The sequence below is a fragment of the Tachysurus fulvidraco genome, chromosome 11, assembly GCF_022655615.1.
Source record: "Tachysurus fulvidraco isolate hzauxx_2018 chromosome 11, HZAU_PFXX_2.0, whole genome shotgun sequence".
NCBI lineage: Eukaryota > Metazoa > Chordata > Actinopteri > Siluriformes > Bagridae > Tachysurus > Tachysurus fulvidraco.
The window spans coordinates 100,571-125,603 of NC_062528.1; the positions used below are offsets into that span (position 1 = coordinate 100,571).

The 25,033-nt window shown below is 39.3% G+C and overlaps 2 protein-coding genes across 6 annotated transcripts in view; one reads left to right on the forward strand and one right to left on the reverse strand.

Annotated features, from left to right (window-relative positions):
• Positions 1-13,496, forward strand: part of prkd2 (protein kinase D2) — a 24,629-nt gene extending 11,133 nt beyond the window's left edge. For all 4 annotated transcript variants that reach the window (XM_047820972.1, XM_047820973.1, XM_027140880.2 and 1 more), the window contains exons 3-19: positions 24-162; positions 1,401-1,532; positions 1,695-1,891; positions 2,357-2,540; positions 4,165-4,236; positions 5,844-6,006; positions 6,090-6,201; positions 6,365-6,442; positions 7,026-7,323; positions 7,401-7,453; positions 7,560-7,632; positions 7,748-7,854; positions 8,030-8,191; positions 11,498-11,596; positions 12,015-12,282; positions 12,478-12,563; positions 12,817-13,496. In XM_047820972.1, the coding sequence (XP_047676928.1) occupies positions 24-162; positions 1,401-1,532; positions 1,695-1,891; positions 2,357-2,540; positions 4,165-4,236; positions 5,844-6,006; positions 6,090-6,201; positions 6,365-6,442; positions 7,026-7,323; positions 7,401-7,453; positions 7,560-7,632; positions 7,748-7,854; positions 8,030-8,191; positions 11,498-11,596; positions 12,015-12,282; positions 12,478-12,563; positions 12,817-13,038 (2,445 nt within the window). In that variant the 3' untranslated portion in view covers positions 13,039-13,496. The remainder of the gene's footprint in view (positions 1-23; positions 163-1,400; positions 1,533-1,694; positions 1,892-2,356; positions 2,541-4,164; positions 4,237-5,843; positions 6,007-6,089; positions 6,202-6,364; positions 6,443-7,025; positions 7,324-7,400; positions 7,454-7,559; positions 7,633-7,747; positions 7,855-8,029; positions 8,192-11,497; positions 11,597-12,014; positions 12,283-12,477; positions 12,564-12,816) is intronic.
• A 4,891-nt stretch (positions 13,497-18,387) lies between these two features.
• LOC113639176 (Down syndrome cell adhesion molecule-like protein 1 homolog) overlaps positions 18,388-25,033 on the reverse strand; it is a 77,370-nt gene continuing 70,724 nt past the window's right edge. For both annotated transcript variants that reach the window (XM_047820970.1, XM_047820969.1), the window contains exons 31-33: positions 24,796-24,990; positions 20,695-21,006; positions 18,388-20,488 (exon numbers count right to left, since the gene is read on the reverse strand). In XM_047820970.1, coding sequence (XP_047676926.1) covers positions 19,959-20,488; positions 20,695-21,006; positions 24,796-24,990 — 1,037 coding nt within the window. In that variant the 3' untranslated portion in view covers positions 18,388-19,958. The remainder of the gene's footprint in view (positions 20,489-20,694; positions 21,007-24,795; positions 24,991-25,033) is intronic.

Here is a 25,033-nt window from a genome sequence, read left to right on the forward strand (position 1 = left end):
TCTCTCTCTCTCCCTCCCCCCAGTTCCCTGAGTGTGGTTTCTATGGGATCTATGACAAAATCCTTCTTTTCAAGCATGACACAGCCACTAATAACATCCTGCAGTTGGTCAAGGCTGCAAATGATATCCAGGAGGGTGATCTTGTGGAGGTGGTGCTGTCTGGTGAGTAATTGTACCTTTTAATTGTTCTAATATTCGTGTGATATTCAGCTGTTGTCAATCACACGAGGCACATCCCAAAGAAGGACCTGTCTTTACTGACACATTGTAAGGGGTGTTGGGACTGAAGAGTTCAAAAATAGCCAATGTCACTCCATTCATTCCTATGCATTATAATGTAAAATTATATCAATTTAAATTTATTTTAAATAATTCAATAATTTATTTTCTTTATTAATAAGTAAGCCAGACATGATCACAGTGAGAAAATGAGTTGATATGAGGAATAAACCTTGAATCCATTTGCAGAGCTTTATTCCAACACACTTAGAGCATACAATACAAAACCATGTGCCTTAGTGTAGTCAGGGAGAGCGAGCAGAGTTCAAAGCCAGAAGAGCAATCAGCAGGGCGTATAATCCAACACCGAGAGCAAAAATCAATAAACAGAGTTTGTTAACCAGGTAGAGCACAAGAGAGTGGGATTATAAATCATTATAAACACTGAGAGTGATATATAAGGGATGTGGTAGCCTAGTGGTTAAGGTGTTGGACCACTGACTGGAAGGTCATGAGTTCAGATCCCAGGTCCACCAAACTGCCACTGCTGAGCCCCTCGATTGTTTAGTTGTATAAATTTAAATAAATTGTAAGTCACTCTGGATAAGACTGTCTGCTACATGTCAATTATAAATCATTATAAACACAAAAGCAACACATTATGTACAAAAGCAGGCAGAGACTCTGAGCTATGAGTGAACATGAAATAGCTATTCATAAAAAGCTAGACTAAATAAATGTGTTTTCAGCCTCGACTTAAACACTATTTGAAAGACTGTGTGAAGCTCTGGAGGAAAAAGCGCTGCCCCCTGCTGTAGCCTTTAGGTAGTTTGTGTGCCATTATTAAACTCACTGTCTTGTGCTCACCAGTTTAACTCTTACATGGAGACACTGGGCGTGAAGTCGGGACACTCATTGGATAGGAAGCTAGTACATGCAAAGTCCCAAACACACATTAACACACTCAATTTACTAGAGCCAATTCACCTGCTGACATGAAAATGGGCGAGGACGGAGACCAGAGGAAGCCAATGTGGACACTAAGAGAAAATGGGACAGAACTAGGGGCCCTAGATGTGAAGCAAATCTAACAAACCAAATGAAATAAATCTTTTGTTTCTTTATTACTAACTATAATAACTTCAGGTATAAAAATCACTTCGACTGTGTATTTTTTGCAGCGGCTGCTACCTTTGAGGATTTCCAGATTCGTCCCCATGCACTGAATGTGCACTCGTACCGTGCGCCTGCCTTCTGTGATCACTGTGGAGAGATGCTTTTTGGCCTAGTGAGGCAAGGGCTCAAATGCGATGGTGAGAGCTTCTTATCTGTAGGAACACTTTAAAGCAGAATAAAAATTAAAGAATGCCTTTAAACTTTGAGCGATATGATGATACCTGGGTTAGGGATGCCATTTAAAGCATTTACAGTTCTTTTGTTGTTTATTTATAGTTCTCTTATTTCTCCCCCTTCAGGTTGTGGGCTGAACTACCACAAGCGCTGTGCTTTTAGCATTCCCAATAACTGCAGTGGGGCAAGGAAGAGACGGCTGTCAACCACATCTCTCAACAGCAGCCAGTCTCTCCGTCTGTCCACCACTGAATCCCTCAGTAGTGTAAGCACCAGCACGACCTCAGAGGAAACAAACCTGATCCGCTCACACACACATATGGTAAAGCTACACACATCCATCCACATGCCCATTCAAAGCTACAGCGCTGTAAAAATAAAAAGTATTTGCCCCTTCCTTATTTTTTTGTTGTTGTTTTGAATATCTTTTGAATAACTTCTCGCCTAGTTACAAATTCTAGAAAATATGAATAGTTTGTATATCTTCATTATGTTGTCAGACCTAGAATGTTAGCGCAGAAGTTACCTTACAGCTATATAAAGCTTTGCATTAACAGCATTGCATAAAATAGCATCATAATGTCTTAAATAAATAAACAGAATTAAGAGTTATGAATGAAAAAAAATGATTGAGTATTTTTTGATTGCAGTAAAACATTGTTTTATTTGATATGTTATAAAAACAGAGATCAAGTCTTCCAGAAGAAATGATATATTAAACTCATATATTTAGTTGTTCGTCTCCTAATGCCAGTAAACTCCTTTTGTTTTTCTAATTGTTGTACAGCCTCGAACTCCCAGTGAGGCACGACGGTTCTACACATGTCGGCCTGTTCAGCTGGACAAGATGCTAATGAGTAAAGTAAAGGTGCCACACACATTTGCAGTGCACTCCTACACACGGCCCACCGTCTGCCAGTACTGCAAAAGACTGCTCCGGGGCCTGTTCCGCCAGGGACTGCAGTGCAAAGGTCTGAGAGTCTGGTGTCAAATAAAGCTTGGGGTCACTTGGCAGGGCGTAATGAAATGTATGGGGTAGAAGAGTGAATCTTCATCCTCCTAGCTTCAGCAACTATAGTGTGGCATTAATTTACATTGGGTGTGGGATTTGAACTTGTTTTTGCTTTTACATGACGCTGTATTTACTCGAACAGTAACAGTACCTAAGGCCAAGACATGTTTCTGTAGCCTTTACTATGCATAAGAGCAAATAATAGAGAAAAAAGCTGGTGTGTTTTATTTTTTATTTATTCATATATTTAAATTGAAGATTGGGAAATGCATTTTTTACTCTACCACACAAACTTTCTTATTGAACATCATTAGTAACACACAGATTCTTTTAACTGTTTGAAACCACACTAAAAATCATTCTCCAATCATGTTTGGAACAAACTGGTGTGTGCAGGTTCTCGTTCCAACCAAGCAAAAGCCACACCTGTGTTTATAGAAAGCCAAAATCAGCTGATTACACAGACGGACTCAGGTGTGGCTCCTGCCTGAGTGAAAGCCTGTACGAACACAGGCTCTTTGTGTAAGATTGGACACTCCGGATTAGATTTATTTTACTATTTAACTGTGCATTTTTTCCATTATGTCAGCAAGGAAGAATGAAACCTGACTGCTCCACCAAAAAGGACTAAAAGGCCATTAAGCCCTTATTATATAATTGTACACTGGTTTGCTTTTATTTTGTAATTACATTGCAAAGTTACTCAAAATTCAGTTTAATCTTTCTATTCAATTCATACGCATTTGTATAGCACTTTTAACAGAGGACATTGTCTCAAAGCTGCTTTACAGAACATAAGAAACATAATATAAAACTTAAATATTAATATAAAACTTATTTATCCCAATGAGCAGTATATATACTGTATATATATATAATGGGGCAACACAATTTATTCTAGAGTGAAATACATACTCTTAGCAATCAGTCTTTAAAGGTCAGGCTGTTAGAAAACAAACCAACAAAGTTAAACTAAACTATAAACTATGACATGTCTATAAAGCTGTAACTAACATGATTATGTGCTTAAGGCTGTAGTGAGGTAAAGAACTCACAAAACAGTATGTTAGGAGACTTGTACACATACTTATTCATACAACCTACAACCAAAAACACCACCTTCTGATGGCTATTTCCAGCATGATAATGCACCATGTCACAAAGCAAAAGTCATCTTAACTGGTTTCATGACACTGGGCTCAGTGTTCTTCACCTTCCCAATCACCTACATTCAGTAGAACCTCTCTGGAATAGTAATTTAGATTTGCAGCATATTGATTCACCTGAAAAGCTGCCGTGAATTGGGCTTTGCTTGTTTTGCTCTAGTACAAAGCTTCTCTTTCTTCTTCATTCTAAATAATTTAACCTTATTGCTCAAAAATAACAACCTAGTTAGCTGGCTAAGTTTGGTCACTACTTTCTCTTTAGAGACATTTCATACCACGACTTTCATTGGCAGCTTTTTTATTTTATTTTAAATGGTATGTCATGTAATGTGTATTCTATACGGTTTAAATGACTTTATCACTAAAATAATTTTATTATAGTATACTGATAACATTTTGTGTATTTCTCTTATTCAGATTGCAAATTCAACTGTCACAAGAGGTGTGCATACAAAGTGCCCAATGACTGTCTTGGAGAAACTATCGGAGGTAATAAAACTTTAAAGTTGTATAAAAAGAATCAGCTTCAGCAAAGCAGTTAAATGTGTTTGTGTCACAGTTTTTTGGGAAGGTCACCGAGCATGAACACGAGGATCTGTGTGAGCTTCAGTGGGCTCCAAAAGTGTGAAACCACTATTTTGTAATAAACAGAAGGTTTTACAATTTTTAATTATTTAAAGCAAAGAAAGTAAAGTTTCAATATTGTTAATATTTAATATTCAAGATTCTGCAAGATACCTTTAGATTTCATTTAAAGATAAACAGACTTGATTTGAGCATGAAACCTGTTTTGGTTGAATTTTCCTCATGTCTAATCTCTTCTATTCCATCATGAGTTCCTGAAGACACGTTAATAATACAAAATGGATCAAAAGGTTTTGCACAAACGTATAGAGTAAATAGGATCTGGTAAAAACAGACACAGCTGAGGTTTACAAGGTCAAACCTCACTCTACCCAGATACTGCCATGAGCAAATACTTTTGGTGGCGTCCCCTGAAGATCAGTGACATCAAACCGAACCCCTTTAACAGGTTCAGAGCAATATGAAGGTAAGCCAGTATAAACTGGCTACAAAGGTTACAGACTAATAACAACACATTTACGACCTAGACATTTGCATAGATAAACACTTGTGTGAAAGTTGATGCTCTCTGATGTCCAGTGACATGACATGTACTGCCCACACCAACCCCAGGGCAAAACAGAGCAACCACGTAGTTGGTAATCACATTGTTATTGATAATCACAGCCATACTTTCTTTAGTATAACAGAGATTCTTGTATTGTTTAAATAGAAAAAAAAACCCACATCCAATTCCTGAGGTTCTGAAGGAGTCAATGAGTGTCTTCTGCTTATGTTTCTTTAATCCATTCTTACAATAAGAAGAGCAGACATTGCTCTAAAAGATGACATCATTGTCAAATTACCTTAACAATGGAAATAAGAGATTCTTCATTCCTTTAATTTGTTTTTAGCTGCTGTATTTTTGTAGTCATCCAGTCATGTGGAATCGAATCCGAGTCAAGAGCTTTGGTTCATGTTCACATTATCTATTGCTAGCAGATGAGCTTGTTGGAGTATTTCAGAAACTGCTGATCTCCTTGAAGGTGTGAAATTTAGAGATTACACAGAATGGTGCAGATTTCAGTTGTGTGCACATTGTTGTGGAGAGAAATCAGAGGAGAATGATCAGACTGTTTTGAGCTGACAGGAAGTGAATATTAACTCAGCGTTCTTTACAAGCGTGATGAACAGACACGCATCTCAGAACACATCAAACCTCGAGCTCTCTCATTAACATGGTGTTTTCACCGAAACAGAAGAGTTACTCACAGCACTGTTTTTTGCACCATTCTGTATAAACTCTATAGACGGTTTTATGTAAAAATCCCAGGTAATTTTCTTAAACAATTAGACGATCGAGATTAAACTCAAAACAGCCCGTCTGGTACCAACAACCATGATCACTTAAACAGATCACACTTTTTTGTCTACAAGGTAAATTTCTTTCTTCAGGTTCGACATTAACATTGACCCTTGACCTGTAACTGAATGCTGCCACCTGATGGACCTTTTTGTTCATTTTCTCACAGATATATTTAGTCCAACTGCAGACACAGAAGTACCAATGGACTACAGTAATGAATATTTGGACTCAGAAAGAACTTCAATGATGGATGATTCAGATGAGTCCTGCAGTATCCCTGGCTCCTTCTCCCCAGACAACAGTCAGGATGGAGCCAGTGGAGACCAGAGGTCAGACACACACTATATCTCTCACTAACTTTCTTTTTCTTTTCAACATGGATTAAGCAGCTTTCTCCTCATAATCTCTTCAGTGCTAATATTCCCCTCATGAGGGTGGTACAGTCAGTGAGACACACCACACGCCGCTCCAGTACAGCTATTAAGGAAGGCTGGATGGTCCACTACAGCAACAAGGACACCCTGGTACACCGCTTTTCTAGTTCATACAAATAATCCCTCTGCACTGCAACAAATAATAAAATAAGAAGCTACACTTTACTATAAAACATGACTATGACTGTTACTAATTGAGAAGAGTCAGATCAAATATGAACATATATTGACCTATGATTCCTGACCTCAACAGAGGAAGCGACACTACTGGCGCTTGGACTGCAAGTGTATCATCCTTTTCCACAATGACACCACCAATAAATACTATAAGGTAAGAATTGTACAAACATATACAGTTTCCTTGTTACTGCTTTTGTATCCCAAATATAAGTAGAAGGCTCAAGTCCGGTCTTTAAACACTGTGCAAAACCAGATTATGGGTTTAATACAAAGTAGGAATGAAGAATCATTGAGATTATAAGAGACGTTACAGTGTGCATGAAGGGCGATGCTGGCTATGATGATGCCACCAGGACCTCCATTCAATTCAATTCAATTCAAATATATTTGTATAGAAAATATTTAACAATGGACGTTGATGTGTGAGCAGATACAAAACAGTACCTGAAAGTTAGTGAGACTTCTATTAATTCAGGACTTTTTATTTATTATGCTCTCAATTCCAGTCATTGTAATAATGTACATGGATTGTAGAGTTTTATGTTAAGACCACGTACAAGTAGTAAAAGTAGTAAAAGTAGTAACCCTAGTAGTATAACAGTGTATAATTTAGTGTATATTCATTTATTTGATAAATTTTTCATTTTATAAAGTGGGCTAATGAGTTCGGATGTGACTGTAGATCGATGTCAAATATGACTTCACTGATAGTTCAAGTCTCCTTTTCTTCTTAGGAAATACCTCTTTCTGAAATTCTGGAAGTATGCCCAGCAGGTGATTTCAGTCTGGTGCCCACTGGTGCCAACCCACACTGCTTTGAGATTGTGACTGGTACCATACGATACTTTGTGGGTGAGGACTCCACCTCCTCCCAGTTACTTAGCATGACAGTACCCAGCTCACCAAACTGTGTAGGACCCAGTAGTGGAGTGGGACAGGAAGCTGCCAAAGCTTGGGAAAGCGCCATACGTCAGGCCCTTATGCCTGTCATCTTCCAAGACAATCCGCTATCTGAAGGCAGCACTCCTCACAGTAAGTATAAGATCTCTGAATCGATCAGTTTTTTCAAAGTTGTGTGTTTCAGTGCTTCATTACAAAGTGTTTCTCAGGACAGGCATCAGTCAGTATTTCAGTGTCCAACAGTCAGATCCAGGAAAATGTGGTAAGTGTACATAACTGTACAAGTAACTCATTTCTTTTTACAATAATTATTGATGATTTTAACAGTAATGAAATTAATCATTAGGATGGTTCTGATCTTTCCATAGGATATTGGCATGATTTATCAGATTTTTGCTGATGAGGTTCTGGGTTCTGGGCAGTTTGGAGTGGTGTATGGTGGTATGTATTTTTTTTAGCAGTGTGACTGTGTACCAACTTGGTTTCACAGTAATTTAGATATACATTTGTCCAATAAGACATACAGTACCTCATACAATCATTGTTTATTAAACAGGAAAGCACAGAAAATCAGGAAGGGATGTGGCTGTCAAGGTGATCGACAAGCTTCGCTTTTCAACCAAACAGGAGAACCAGCTGAGGAACGAGGTGGCCATACTCCAGGTATCCATTATGGGCAAGTAATTGCACTTGCAATACCAACTTGTATAGACACCCACTTATCCATATTTGCCAAAATTTTATTTCTATTTTATTTTATTACACTGGTTTTGAGTATGATGTCCCACCATAATAACAAAGTCCTTCTTTGGTTTCCATTCTCACAACTTTTCTTCAGAATCTGCGTCATCTTGGAATAGTGAATCTGGAGTGTATGTTTGAAACTCCTGAAAAAGTGTTTGTTGTTATGGAGAAGCTTCATGGGGATATGCTGGAGATGATCCTCTCGAGTGAGAACGGACGTCTACCTGAGAGGCTCACAAAGTTCCTGATCACACAGGTCAGAACGTGTTAATAAACTGAACATATTCAGTATCTCACAAAAGTGAGTACACTGCTCAAATTTGTATATATTTTTGAGTAGTCAATGTGATTTATTGTGATTTACTTAACATACAGCCATTATTGTTAAAATAGCTTGCAACAAAGTGATAACAGCTGTACGTTGTTTAACCGTGCAAAGCCAGATGTCTTATTCATCATTTTCGTGAATTTGGTGTTTTGTGTACAATTCTCTCATAATGTCAACACTGCATGTTGAACATGGTGCCTCATGGCAAAGAACACTGAGGATTTAATATATTAGAATTGTTGCTCTCCACAAAGATGGCCTAGGCTATAAGGAGATCGGCAACACCCTAAAACTGCGTTACAGTTCAGTGGCCAGTGTCATACAAAGGTTTCCCAAGACGGCTTCCACTCAGAACAAGAGTCGATCGAAGAAGTTGAGTCCTCGTGGTCGTGCAGTAGGTGCAGAAAGATGTTATACAATTAAAGTTTAAAATTAATTTAAAAAAGATTTACTTAAAATATAAAATACTAGATATTTATCCCTGTCCCTAATGAGCAAGCCGGAGGCCACAGCAGCAAGGAAAAACTCCCTGAGATGATATGAGGAACCTTGAGAGGAACCAGACTCAGAACCTCATCCTCATCTGGGTGACACTCTACAGTAAATAGTGTAAATGTAAATAATGTCCTTTCTACGACAGTTTATAACAGTGCAGCCGAGAGCTCCTGAGGAACTAATGGGTCATCATAAACTCTGAGTTCAGCTCAGACCTGATTGGTGATAAACACCAGAACATACAGCTGACTGACACAACATTGGTACAGAAGAAGACATGACAGTCTCCGGGTGGCTTCATACACAACAACCCCATGATACACTGACTGACCATGAAGATCAATCCCTGGCAGGGTGACCACCAGGTGACGAGACTCCAACCAGCGGTAGAACATCAGGATTGACAAGAAGATGAGAAGATCAGGCTCAGAACCTGGAACACCGGGAGCTCGGGGGTGGTGTATACAGCTCAACACAGAGAGAAACATTTAAATGTAAACACAATGTAAATTATGTTCAAAGTGCAGACGGGACTCTGGCAAGAATCTTGTGAATCTTGTGGTTGACCATTGTTACGACCCCGAGTTAAGTCTAGGGAGTTCTCAGGGTCAGCAACTAGCGATGACCAATGTGGCTCTGAAGGGATGGAAACCCCTAACCGGTTTTGGATGATAATTACCATAAATCGCCGACAACAGTAATTACAGAACCGGATGCAATGCTTGTGTTGATTTTTCTTTACTGTAGAACGTGGCAGTCTTATTTACAATAATATTTACAATTATATTAAATGGTTTTGTACTTCTACAACAGGCGGAACTGGACAGTAAGGCAAAACCAGCTATAACACTGCTTTATTTTAGTCAAGCTCAGCTACAAACAAAAGATTGATTGAAACCAAAATCCTAACTGGACTATACTTCCCTTGCTAACTAAAACACAGGGCAGGCCCCGCCCCTTACCTAAGGTATCTAGACAGAGTAGTATACTACATGGTGTACAATGTATGAGCACGCTCCTTCTTACCTCTTCCAGCCCCGTACGTAGAATAATATTGTACACAAACACAGCAGAATCTTTCACTTGTGTCACACAACTCTCCCAACACGCCAACCAACAACCCAACAATGAGCTGACATGATGTTCTCGCTTTTATTGTTGCGGACCTCTTCTGGGGTGGTGTCTGTACGCTGTGTCTCCTCCCTGCACCGACCGGGATTGGGTAACAAGAGCATTCAGACCAAACCTGCAAAATACGTAACAACCAAATCAAACACTGCTGAAAGGTCGAGGAGAATGAGGATTGGTGACAACTTGGCTGATGTAGCAGCATGTAGTTTCTCAGGGATGTCTCTGTCGAGTGAGCTGCTTTAAAGCCAGACTGTTGGGATCTTGGAGGTTGTTCTGTGAGAGACAGACAGACAGTTGATTATTGTCAATGCATTCAATAACTTTTGAAAGAAAAGAGAGAAGTGATACCGTTAGTTACTGATGTCTGATGGATCCAGAACAGGTTTCTTCAGGATAGGAATGAGTCCAGAGAAGGAGTAGGGGAATCCTGACTGTTAGATGTAGGTCCTGTAGATTTTCTCAATCTTCTCATGGAAGAAAGAAGCAAAGTCTTCAGTCAGGGAGAATGAAGCTGGTGGAGTTGGGGGATTGAGTAGAAAAGAGATGATGATGTGGAGCTTACGAGGGTCTTGTGCTGAAGCTTCAAGCTTTTCCTTGTAGAAGGAAGTCACATCAGAGGAGAACTTGGCCAGGAGTGTCTGGTAAGAGTCAAGATCTGCATCAAGTTGTGATTTCTTCCACTTCCACTAAGATGATCTTAGCTCTCTTCAATTGTTGCGTAACACATCTGAAAGCCAAGGAGCAGAACAAGAAGTTTTCTTGAGTTTAGTGGACAGAGGGAAGAAACAAAATCCATGGTTGAGTAAAGAGAGGAGAGGAAAGTGTGTGGCTGGGTCCAGATTAGTGAGGAAAAGGACTCAGGGTCATGAAGAGATGAAAGAGTGCCAGAAGATACAGAAGAAGGGGAGACAGAGTGGAGGTTGTGGCGGGTAAGAGCGAGGGAGTGAGAGGTAGTTTTAGGTAGGACAGGGAGAGTGATGGTGAAGGTTACCAGGTGATGATTGGAGATGTGAAGTGGGGTAGCAGTCACGTCTGTAGCTGGGGATGGATGGGTGAAAACCAGGTCTACAATATTTCCTCCTTTGTTTGTGGGGACGTAGATGTTGAGTGTCAGAGCAAATGAGTCCAAAAGAGTCGGGGGGGGAATTGAAGCTTGGAAAGCATTGAGCAGTGTGTCCATTTCTTCCAGGAAGTCTCCCTGTGGACCAGGAGGGCGTAGACAACAATGATGAGAAGGTTGATTGGAGAGGAAACTGAAATGGCATGAAATTCAAAAGAGGAGATGGTTAAATGAGACGAGATGAACCACCATCTCCTTGACAACAGTAGACCTGTACCACCACCCCTGCCCATTTCTAGTGGTGCGTGAGAGATAGCATAGGCAGAGGATAGAGCAGAATGTATACAGGATATCTGGTCTGAATATATGCAGGTGTGAGTTCAGATTTATACTTAAAGGGGTAATATTCACTGAGTGTAGACGTCCTTCTGCCTTGCTGTACTTGAAAAACAACCATTGTTCTATACAGGTATAAAAATGAGTCATTTAATATATAACTATATACTGTTCTGTTATGGCTTTTCTCCCTCTTTCTGTTTTTACTGCAGATCTTGGCGGCCCTGAGACACCTCCACTTCAAGAATATCGTGCACTGTGACTTAAAACCTGAGAATGTGTTGCTGTCTTCAGCCGATCCTTTCCCACAGGTAAAGGCATCAAAACAAACACAATATTATTAATAAGTGAGATTTCACTGTTAACATTTCTCTTCTGCAGATTTCACAAGTTATGAGTTCTAAAAACGGTTAGAATTTTCTCAGATATTTCAGTGTGTTGTGAGTCAAACCAAACAAAAACCAAATCCACTTTCAAATACTAATTATTATATTTACTTTTACTAAAAACAAATGCAAACTTTAAAGAAACCTGCAAATACTTTTAGTGTGTTTGTCTTAATGTGAATATATAATAAGGATCATTTTTCCATAAAGTAGAACAGTTCAAGAAGAAAAAAGGCGTTGAGAAAAAAAAGGAATGTAAAAGTGCCATTTTGAAAAGGCTTTTTTTTTTTTTTTTAGGTATTTTTTCATTTCTCATTGTTTCTATGAAACTCCTCATTTCTAGGTGAAGCTGTGTGATTTTGGTTTTGCCCGCATCATTGGGGAGAAGTCTTTTCGCCGCTCTGTGGTGGGAACACCAGCTTACTTAGCTCCAGAGGTGCTGCTGAACCAGGGATACAACCGTTCTCTGGATATGTGGTCTGTTGGAGTCATTATGTACGTCAGCTTGAGTGGAACGTTTCCCTTTAATGAGGATGAAGATATCAATGACCAGATCCAGAATGCTGCTTTCATGTACCCACCAAACCCTTGGAAACAAATCTCTCCTGAAGGTAAATCTGTTCATATTAAATCATTATTCCTCTTGGTATTTCTTAAAATAGCAATTATAATAATAATGATTGAAAGATGAGAAGAAGTACGTGGGGGTTTAAAGAATTTTCCGAAAATGCACAATTCGAGGAGAAACCCAAACCAGCGAACAGTAGAAGTTTTATGTCTCATCTCTCCTTCCATCCCTCTCACAGCTACTGATCTCATCAATAATCTGCTTCAAGTGAAGTTGAGAAAACGCTATAGCGTGGACAAGAGCCTGAGTCATGTCTATTTACAGGTAACATGCACAAAAGGTGTAAGTTTACTGAAATCATGAACTGGATTAAAGAAATTTGAAATAGCAAGAAAACGAAAAATAATACATTAGAAAACCTTTTATTGCGAAATAAATTTCCAGAAAACAACAAAGATGACAAACATCTATAGATCAATTTGATCTCCATTTACTATCCTTACCTTCACGTCTATCTTTCTCTCCTGACGATTCTGCCCTCTGTCAATCTTTTCTCTTTTCTCTCATTGTCTTTAAGGATTATCAGACATGGCTGGACCTACGAGAACTGGAATCAAAGCTTGGTGAACGTTATATAACCCATGAAAGTGATGATGTTCGCTGGCAGATTTTCGCTCAGGAGCACTCACTGCCTTATCCTGCCCACCTGGTACCTCCATCATCTGCCTCTGACAACGAGCAGGAGGGCACTGATGATGCCTGTATGCAGGGACTGACTGAGCGTGTTAGCATCCTTTGAAAAAAATGGAAGAGGAAGCCAAATGTCATTTGGAGGGGACATTTAGCTATTTTCAAAGTTGGCTTGAACAGTTTTTGGACCTCTTCTCCTCTTTCCTGTCTCAAATATCAACTCCCTCTTACCTTCTTTGCACTATGTGCAGCTGTATGGTCCAACTCGGTTGGGGAAGACACCTGAGCTGTAATGATCTTTTCTGACAGGTAGAGGTTCCTTTATGCCAAACCTTTACTTAGTTTACAATACACAAGGTAGGATGAAGGTAAAAGCAAATATAAATGTGTACATTTAATGCTTCTTTAGGCTCTGATTCACTTCACATTGGTGGTAAGTGTTCATTCTTCTGCAATACGTTTTAATGGATTGAATGTGATCAGTTTTTTACTGATGCCATGTGATATGTCAATTACAAATTGGATGATTTGTCTACATACAATAAAGAACTCACCGGTCAGACAAAAGCTTGTTCATATTGTCCATCCTCAAGATTTTCTTAATTACTATTTGATTTTGTGGCAGAAAATATATTATTTATTATAAAATTACAAATAGATAAACAAATGTAGATTATTCTGTACTGTCACTTAACAATACAGTTTAAATTATAACACAAATCATATAGAACGATACACGCAGCTTTATTAAAACAACAATTTAGGTGTGTTCTGTTTCATTGACATTAAACTTCCATATTAATTTTAGACCTAAAGTCACACTAATAATGAAATTTGAGCTACAAACATTTTGCTAACCATAACCCTCTATGTCCCACAGATCTGCACCTATTTAAAACTTAAATATCTGACTAAAAAGACTGATAGAAAGCTGAAGGTTAAGAATCTCTGCCTGGTTAAGTATATGTACTGGACCATAGTAGAGTAAATATCACACATGTTCACACATAGCTTTTATTAGTAACGTATAATCAATGACAAATTGTACCAGGAGCCATCTGGATAAATGTTTCAGTTAAGTAAAGACACGTCTGCTGCATTCTGGACTAACACTTGTGTATGCACCTAAAAAATCATGTTTCTTAGCTAAATGATGCAACATCCTGAATGGAGGCGAGTAAAAGATCATTGTTGTTTCATTACTGTGATTCATTATAAATTGAGACTTAATGATTTGTGTTTCTTATGAAAGTATGAGCTTTGCTGCTGCGCTGCAGAATTTTGAAGACAATTGGGAGTTTTGATATCGTCCTGTGGTTTGACAGCTGACAAAGATAAGATCAGGTTCATTAATAAATGGTTTGATAAATATCTGAAGTTACAATCATTAGGTACTGTAGGTGAATTAAATGGTTAAGGACAATGTACATCATGTGCAAAGTGCAGAGAGAGACTTCAGCACAACTAGCTAAGACATCTAAAGGCAGAGCCAGAAGGTGACGCAGACATTTGAGGGCTTCCTGGGACATAAAGCTCCAGCATCTAATCATCCATGTTCGCCAAACATCTATGTCCATGAACTCTCCAGGTCTGCTCCTTTATTACACCACTAACTGGAAGGTTGTTCCATAACTGTTTGCTTTATACTGTTAGATAAAAAAGCTGCCCTCTGCTGTAGTCTTTGCTACGTGAGGTAGCATCAAATAAGCTACAGTAAAGCCCCATCCATGAGGTGACAGTTTGGGATTTGTGGCAGCTGGACGCAGATGGACGAATTCTTGATGGGTTCTTTAGCATGCAGTGATCCTCCACCAATAAAGAGCTTAAGCACTGGATGGTGGCTTGGGCTGCAGATTGGTCCACATTTTTTGTAAGGATTTCTTGCCGTGGTTGTTGCAGACCCATTCAAGCCTGATGCTGCTAGTCCTGCAGTTGGGCTACTGAATAGATCTGTCGTGTGTCTGCATGGCGTCTGTTCTGTTTATTATATATTCATAAGCAAAAGAATCATGACTGCAGTGAACATTAACAGAAAGCAAATCTACAAACCGAGTCATAGAAAGATAGTTTTATTGCCCAGGTGTTGGAGTACTTTTCTGATTTGTTTTGATTTATAGAAAAAAAACTGTACAGTTAAACACAAGCAATTGGAAATTGAAGCATTTTTCCCATAAAGATTTAGGAAACTTTTCTGCAGTTAAAAAACAAACAAACAAACAAACAAACAAACAAACAAACAAACAAATAAAAAATCCAAACATTTTCTTTTAATTATTTTCACTTCCATTTCCCTTATCTTTTTATATTCTGCAAACTGTTCAGTGCATGCAAGACCATTTTCTTCAAGATAGCCGAACATAAAAAAGAAATAAACCAAAACCTACTGAAATTAATAAACAGATAAACAATTAATAAAACCCATTAAAACCTCGTTAAAAGTAGTTGTGTGTATGTGTGTGTTTGTGTGTGTGTGTGTGTATGTGTGTATACACACACACAAACACACACATTTATATAGACCCATTAAAAACAGAAAAAATAATGTGTATGCTATTTTTTTTTATTACATTTTATATATTTTAAGCCCCTAACACTTAAAGTTAGATCTTTTTTTAATTGTGCCCTGGATTTTCTTTCCTGGAGATGTCGAAAATAGTAATTATTTATACAAAACACTTTCTTATATACAAGAGTCATTATCTGCAGAAATTGTACTGACAGGAGGGGCCTGGGTAAAGCAGGAAATCTGATTGGTTGAGGAAATTGGCCACACAGGGTGGATGGGGATTGATTCCTGACTCCACCCAATATCAACACAGCTTTTCCTGTGATTACTGGAAACTACAGGATCCCTGATTTCAGCTGGCTAAACAGGCCTGCCCCACTGCATAATAACTGCATTTCTCAACACAAGCAATCACGTAAAGAAAAATAAGACAAACCAAACAGGAGATCATACATATTAAAATGACAAACTGAAAGTCACATCGGTCCATTGTGAGTATTTCCAAAGTGGTTAGACAGTTATTATTTAAAAAAGTGCATGGAATGTCTGAACAAGTATGAATACTGTCCACAGAGAGATTGGCACAGTCTTAATGAAACCTCATCACTCGGGGTCAACGTCACTCACAGCATTTTAACTCATTGTCACTCAGCTGATCTCCGGTCACACTAACATTTGTGAGGCATTAATCATGGATGAGATTAGAAGGATCGATCACTTCTATTATGTTCATTAAATGTCTTTTTATTAATATATTGTTATTCGTTTATTTAAACATTTAAAAACTTTGTGATGTGAAGGCGCAAGTACGAGACAACTGATAATTAATTAATCAGATCTATTTGCAATAAGACAAAAAACTTATCTGATTAATCTAATGACCATTTTGCTTTCCAGCGACCGAATTAAAGCGTGATGTTCATTGTGTGAGAGAACCACACGTTACATGCAAGATTTTAGACATTTTTAGACAGACTGACTGTTTTTACCACTGTTTGTTAAACTGCCTGTCGAACCTATCGATCCAACCTGACAGCAAGGCGAAGGTTCCTCAAAGTAAAAGATTTCTGTGTCGTTTGTGAGAAACTATATTAATGTTTTCTTAAATGAAAGAGAATTAAATCATTTTCATAGTTTTTTGATGTGTGTTTGTGTGTGTGTGTGTGTGTGTGTGTGTGTGTGTGTGTGTGTGTGGACTTCAATTCACACTTTCAAGTTTCTATCCTTTCTCTTATCTGATTTACACATTTCAATGTCGATAACTATTAAACTGTTTTGGTGGGTAGAAAAGTCTGTGTGTCATGACAGTAAAAGTCTGTGTGCCATGACAGTAAAAGTCTGTGTGTCATGACAGTAAAAGTCTGTGTGCCATGACAGTAAAAGTCTGTGTGCCATGACAGTAAAAGTCTGTGTGTCATGACAGTAAAAGTCTGTGTGTCATGACAGTAAAAGTCTGTGTGCCATGACATTAACATGGTGAATCTGGTCAATACATACTGTACGTTAACATATCGCTTATTTCTACCCTACACATTGAACACGTGTTAAAAGGCAGCAATAATGATTTATAAATAGAGCTCTGAAGATGTTTTCATCCTGTGGCTACAATGAGAAAGTTTCAGTGGCGTAGTTTTTTTTATCCATGCTATAGGTTTATTACATTTTGTGCAATTATGTCTCTTATGAATACTAATACTGGCCTTTAAGAGGCCACTGTAATAATAAATGTCCTGTGACGATATTAATGCACCCAAACATCTGACTACATTTTGGACTGAAGATTTGATTCTTAAATAGCAAACCTTTCGAGCAGTGACTTCAAATTCATCCTCACTTAACACACGTATTTTAGTTTGTTGTAATATTTGTTTAATTCTTATCTCTTCTTTTGTTCTGCTGCTCTAAGCGATTGTCTTCAAATATTTTTATATATATATGTGTGTTAGATATAATTAGATATGACATTTCTTTTCTAATCAATTATATATTCACTTTATCTTTAAATAGAAATATATATCTATATATATCTTTATCTATATATGTCTATATATAGATATTTCATGAAGAAACATTGTAATATATTTTCTTCTTTCATTTCTGTATTGCAGGAGCCCTGATGTAGTGTTTTGTCCATTAAAACCAGTGAATAGGTTTTTTTTAGAATAGAATTTTAATTTTAATTTCATTAAGTTAGGCTTTGCTAAAAAGGGGAGGGGAGGGAGACCAGATAATTGAGGATTCTTTCACATTTGGAGTGTTTGGTCCATCTCAAATAAACCCTGGTGTGTATTCCCCCTGGTCTGATTACTTTAGGACATGGTATTTGCAATTAGAGTAAAGTCAGTGTGTCCGTGAGGCAGTGGGAGAGTGTCTTGACCCTGAACTAACCCAACTGCATGAACTGCACATTTTGTGTATTTTTGTGCATTCTTTGAACATAAGAGCTGCTAAACTGAGCTGTGAGGTGCAAACTGAGCCAAAGGACAGAGTTGTAGAGCTGTGAAAATGCAATGAGTTCTGGTTATTTGATGAATGTAAAACAAACAAAATAAATGAGACACAATAAAAGCTGAATGTGATACAGAAAATGTTTTAAAACTAGTTATTTATATAATTATCTAATCATTTATTTAGCACTTGCACCATGTTCTCCATTCTCACGTGAATTGTGTTTTTTGTTTTTTGTTTTTATTATTTTTTATTAATTTTTTTTATTTATTATTATTATTTCTACATGCACTTGGGATTCCCATTTCTCTATTTTGGACCAGTGAATGAAAGAGTCTTACCAGTATGTTTTCAGCTCTACATGCCCATCAGCCAATGGTTTTTTTTTTTTTTGTTTTGTTTTTTTTTGTTTTGTTTTTTTGTTGTTGTTTTTTTTTCCTTTTTGGTTTATTTAATATTGTGCAGTGTGAAACTTGTACAAGGTTTGGTTGGTGTTTAAAGGACGTGAGAGAGAGAGAGAGAGAGAGAGAGAGAGAGAGAGAGAGAGAGAGAGATGCATTATAAATTCATCATCACTTCTTTTCTTGCAGTTTGCCTCCACCATTTACTGCATTCACCCCTACTAACAAAGCTAGTATCCATGTCACTGCAGACATGGCCCAATACAGCCCTCTGGTGGAGGTATAAACAAGTGCAATGAAGAAAAGCTTGTTAGACATCAGCAGAAATCTTGCCATTACACACACTTTCGATTCTTTCTATTTCTGATCCATCATTCTTCAATTCCTGACACACCTTTGGTCTGTCCATCCATAAAAATCTGTGAGATGTTTACATGAGAAAGGGGAGGATGAATCAAGTACAGAAAACAGACATCAGAACAGAAGCCATCCTTACGCAGTTATAGTTAAGGGATATAGAGCATTGGGGCAGGTGACAGAAAAAATAAAAACACCTATAGTATTAACTCTGGACACAAATGAGCACTGCAAGTGTTAATTAATTTTGCCGTATGGTAGATCTGTCACCTTATTAGTTTTCCATTTTCTGTATGGCGTGACAGTGAGCACTATATCTCAATGTTGAAGCATAGCAGAATACAGGGAAGAGCTTTACACCTGTTTGTTTTTTCTGTCCCCAAGAATTCAACCCAAATGTTTGGGCCTTGTGATGATGTGTGCCTATAACATGTGTACATATATACTTACATATATAAACACACATGCACACTCAGACAGACCCACATGCGAAGGTCTGAGAAAAGTCTAGAAATGTAAAATAAATAAATAAATAAATAAATAAATAATAGGGGAAAAACAATCCATCCACCAAAAAATGGCTCCAGTTTTTCTTTTTCAGTTTTGTTTTTAAAATAGTCATTAACACTTTGCAGTGTGTTTATCAGCTGTATAAATAAAAACTATCGAAATACTTAACTTTATCAGCATACGCCACAATCACGGACTTGTCCAAACCAGCCTGACTAGGAAGGGAAAAAAGACACCAAGCCTGCTTTTCTTTACGCATAAGCACTTTCCAAGGCAATGCTTATTCTTTTGCAAGAGACATAAAAAAGGAACATATTTATCTCCTTAAAAACATCTAGACATATTAGAGTGAAACAATATATATTTTAAAACTGTTGAATTTTCCTACTCTCAGGTAGTCAAATTAACAAGTGCACATCAAATGTAATTTGTGCATAAGGTCCAAGGTGTCTTCAGTGGAAAAATCAAAATGAACAAAAAAAAGTGGAAAAAAAAAGCTTGGCATAGTATAATTGAAGACAGATGGCCAAAGGAGGAATATAGTTTGTGAAACGGGGTGTGGTGGGGTGGGGGTGGGGGGTTGGGGGGTTTGAGGTGGTTGGACAAACAGAAAAATGGATTAGGGTGGAAATAAGAGCAAGGGAGACAAAGAAAGAACAAGAGGGACAGTGCGAAAGAGACCCCTGTGAATGATAAGTCCAGTCAGTGCACAGTTTGTTCACCACCTTGTGCCAGGCAGAAGTTAAATGTATCTTGATGTATACAATTATATATGTTTTTATGTGTGAGGAGGAGGGAGAACAGCACCTACACCAGTGTGTAGGACTTTGAATATGCCCCAGCACTCTGCTTCTGCAGTCTGCCCAATCCAGATGAGCTGCTCTCCAGCAGAGAGTCTCTTGAACCACCAACCTTGGAGCTGCTGCTCATGCCACCTCCTCCTGTGGAGCCAGAAGTCGCTACAGCTCCAGCTGCAGCCCCAGCAGCTCCAGTGCTTTGGCCAGCTGAGGAGGTGGAGGAGGAGCTGGGCATGGTAAGAGTCCTCTGGGGCAGTGTGGATGTGCCCGAGCTGATGCTGGAGCCACCAGTGGTGGTGCTGGAGGCTGGCCCTGATGCTCCTGAGCTGGTTAGGCTGCTTAAGCCACCATGGCTGAGTGTCAGGGCCTGTTTGGATGGGTCTAATGTCATGTGGCGGCCCTGTGTGTGGTAGGCACGAGCTGCCAAACTTCGAATAGAAGCTTCACGTGGTGGCACCACTGGACATGGGTCATGCATCTCAGCTTGTTTGCGGAAGAATGGCTCTGTCTTCATATACAGGGGGAGATTACAGTACTCACCTGGGCCGAAAGAGGGAAAAAAAGAACAAAAATGATTAGTTAGTAAAACTATTAACTTTGTAAAACAATCTCCTTTTTGTTCTTGTTATTTAAATTCAAATGTATGTGGATTCACAAAACCTAAAAAACAATTTATTTACTACTAATCATGTTAAAATAGAACATGCAAAGGAACATGTACTAACACAATTCTGGTAAAAACTCACTCTTGTTGGCACGGTGTGGAATTGGCACCGCTACATTCTTGCCACGATCATAGTCCTGTGGTTTTGGTGGAGATGCTGTGAAGCGGCAGATGCCTGGCTCGGAGGGCGTGCTCATTGATGTCATGCTGTCAGCATTTTCATTAGTACCTGTGGTCATCTGGTCCGAAGAACTGTCCGAAATGAAGCACTCCGTGATCTCAAACTTTGCATGCTGCAGGTGCTCTTCCAGCTTGGCGTGCTCGTAAGCACGAGCCAGTTCCTCATATGTAGAGGAAGCACTCTCTGTTGAAACCATGCTGTTACGGCCCTTGTCTGAGACATAAAGCAGGGAAGCCAGAAAGAAGGGAGAGAATGATTAACAAATGGTTTAATGATGCTGGAGGTGAACCAATAGACCATAATTTAATTCTAGCTTACATGTTAAAGTAAAAAATAGAAATATATTTTAAAACAAACCGTCTCCGAGCTTAGTGTTGAAATATATAGACACACGGCTAACAAAGATATTATGTATTAGATGAATATAGAAAACTGTTCAAACTGTTCACTAAAATAATTTAGTAAGAATACATTCACTCATTCATTTATAATTGCATTAAGCTAAAGTATAAAAGTATATTTTATTAAGTACCAGCTTATAAATATCAAACAAACTGAATTAAGTGTAAAGCTTTAACCCCTCCCTCAGCTAGCAAACATGGTATTTCTCATTCACATCAGACCCATCAGTCACCCACATCCTTTCAATCTGCTGCTTAGACTGTTAAACAAGCCATGGTCCAATATGAGCCAGATAAGACGGCCCCAGCACAGAGCTATGTCCGAAGGCTGAGTGTTCTAAGCCCTATTCCATGCCGAGGTGATGTGGTGGCCTCTCAAGCGAGGCTCCAAGCCACATTGCAGGCCCTGACCCAAGCCATCTTCCACACAGAGGCCGGTGTAGCAGCCTTCCAAGCCATTAACTCTCTATTTGAATATATTGTCTTCTGGTATATTAGGTTTCTGGTTTTGTGTAACATCTGCTTAACTCGCTTTGTTCTAGAGTTGTGCGATTTGAAGGTTGTATAGCATTGTTGATCCAATAGTGTTGGTTAGTAGCTTAGTAGTTCTTTCAGCTGATTAATCAGGAATAGTGTCAGTCTCCCTTAAAGTATGAATTGTGGGCAAGACTAAACCTCTAGTGCATTGTAAATAAGTGTCTAGTACTGTTTTGATCTACTTTACAAAACCATACTTTAAATCTCACTTGTGGTTGTCTGCAAACATGCAATCCTGGAATTTGTGGATCAGCTTGGGAATGGTTTGCTTCCTACCTGGAAGGTCCCTCATATCATGTAACATGGAGGGGAGTGACATCTGTTCCATGCAGACACTCCACTGGTGTCCCACAAGGCTCGGTGCTTGGTCCTCTCTTTTCTCCCTGTATACTCAATCTCTTGGTAATGTTATTTCCTCACATGGGTTCTCTTACAGCTGTGATGCTGATGCTGATAACTTTTCTTCTCCTTTCCACCCTTGTATTCCACAGCTTCTGTTCAGATCTCAGCATGTCTGGCAGACAAATCATTGTGAATGACGGCTCATCAGATGAAGCTCAATCCTAGCAAAACTGAACTGCTGATCATCAGGTGCTTCTTCCCCAGGTCATGATATTGCAAAAATGATCTGATCTCCCCTTCAGTCACAGTTCGTAACCTTGGGGTAACTATGGACAATCACCTGTCCTTTTCCTCGCATGTTGCTAATGTGGCACACTCATGATGGTTTCTTCTCTACAACATTAGAAGGATTCAGCCATTTTTGTCCACACAGACTGCTCAGGTACTTTCAGTCTCATCATCTCCAGACTGGACTACTGCAACGCACTGCTGGCAGGTCTACCTATTAACGTGATGTTAATTGGTATGATCATAAATCTCTCATGGTATGAGGTAGGTATACCACAAAGACTCTTTTCAGTTCTGGCTCTGAGGTGGTGGAATGAATTTTCCCCAAGGCTTCAGACAGCTGAGTCAGTGGCTATCTTCAAATGATGGTTGAAGACCCAATTCTTCATGAAATACTCAGTCTAGAATTTTCTCCCCTGTGTGTATTTAAATAAATAAATAAATAAAACTTTAAACTGTGTTTTAGGCTCATGGTGTCTTAAGCCATGGTCGTGTCATCGGCGAACTTGATGATGTGATTCGAACAGTGAATTGCTACACAGTCAGGAGTCAGCAGAGTGAACAGCAGTGGACTGAGCATACATCCCTGAAGGGCCCAGTGCACAGTGTGTTGGTGCTGAAGATGCCATTCCTGATCTGGAATGATTAAGGTCTCCCAGACAGGAAGTTCAGGGTCCAGTTACAGAGAGAGGTGTTTAGTACCAGCAGGCTCAGCTTCTCAGTCAGGTGCTGAGGGATGATTGCATTGAATACTGAACTGAAGTCATTAAGCAGCATTTTAAAGTATATATCTTTATTGTCCAGGTGGGTGAAGGCCAGATGGAGGGTCATGGCAATGGCAGCATCTGTGGAGTGGTTTGGATGATACACAAATTGCAGTGGGTCCAGTGAAGTTGGTAGCAAAGTCTCATGAGAAGCTTCTCAATGCACTTCATCAAGATGGATGTGAGGATGATAGTCATTGAGGCAGGACACCGTAGCCTTTCTTCCTACTCAGGGAAATGTTGAAGATGTCAGTGAAGACATCTGCTAGCTGTTCTGAACATTCCATGGGCACCCTGTACTTAGAGTTCTCCTCACATCGGCTGTAGTTTGACAGTGGTCTTTGGGGGACGTTGGTAGTTCCAAGCCCTGTTCCAAGCTGAGGTTGATGTGGTGACCTCCCAAGTCCAGCAGCACTCTGAGGCCTATGTAGTGGCCTCCTAGGCCTAGAAACATGACAAAACTGGTGTTCTCCCAGACATTGTCATTGAGCCTGTGGAGGCTGATGTGTGAGCCTCCTGGGAACTGTGCTGAGTCCAGCTCCCTGCCGAGACTCTTACAGCCTCCCAGAACCTGACACAAGCCAACTGAATGCAGAGGTTGATATGGCAACCTCTCAGACCCTTTTCAAGCCAACCTGCATGCTGAGACTGACATTGATGCCTTTCCCATGCTGCAGTCCCTGTTCCACTCTCAGGCTATGTTCATGCCCCAAACTCTGCTCCATTCCCAGGCCATGCCTGTGTCCCAGACCCTGCCCCTGTCTCAGACCATGATCATATTTCACAGCATACTCCAGGCCTCATCTGCCTCATTATTTTTCAAGTGTACATTCAGTGTGTCTTTGTCTACCACGTCACAAAGCCACCTGTGTATTGCTGTTCCTGTTATGCCAGAAGCTTTGTCTTGTTTTGCTTTAGCCCAATCATAGTTTAGTGTTTAGCATAGTTTACTGTTCTAGGGTTAGGGTTAGGGTTAACTGTCCTGATCCTTCCCTGCCTTTGCCACATTTGGGATCTTCATCGTTTTGAATAAAGTGGACCCTCTTCACTTTCTCCACACAGATTGCATTTGTTCTTGAGTCAAGCCTGACAGAACACATCACGAATGCAGAGCTACTGTACTGTAAAAGCCCCGTTCCATGAAAAGGCAGACATGTTGGACTCAAGCACAGAGCTCTCCCAGGGGCTGTCCCTGTCCCTGTCCCTGACCATTTTGTACACTTTGGATTTTCAATGTTTTGTTAATAAAGAAGAACCTCCTGCACTTGTAGCCTTCATCTGTTCTCGAGCCAAACGTGACACATTTTAGTACAATGTTATGAACATGACTGCAGACGTGCTGTTCCAACAACTGATCAGTAAACGCACATGAATGGCTCTCTCGAATGCCATTTTAAATAGTTTAAAAACGGTTAAATAAATTTCTGGAAACTAAAAACAATTCATTAGATAATGAAAACTGTAGTAGCTGACATTTTTTATGGTATAACAGTTATCGATTGTTCAGCTATTTGTTTTGGGTTAAAACGCTGTTACTTATCAAAGGTTTAAAGGATGTGACATTTTGGCAGACAGTTTTCAAATCAGTTTAAGGTTGAGTTTAAGGTTGAGTTGTTAGAACCTTTCATTTCTACTGTGGCTACACTTATAGTATGTAAATGTTTGTTTACCTGTGTCCTGCGACAGACTGGCACTGTAACTGTCACTCTCTGTTACAGTGATACCATGCTGGGAGCCGACGGTACGCCAGTCGGAGGTCAGGGTGCGGGCAGGCGTGGATGCCTGGCACTTTGTCAGGGTCCACTGGCTTGAGTAACGGTTCCTTGTACTATGAGCTGACTTAACACTCTTCCTCGACACTGGATCTGGGAAAATTATGGAAATGCGTCTAATTGAAATAAAGCCCAT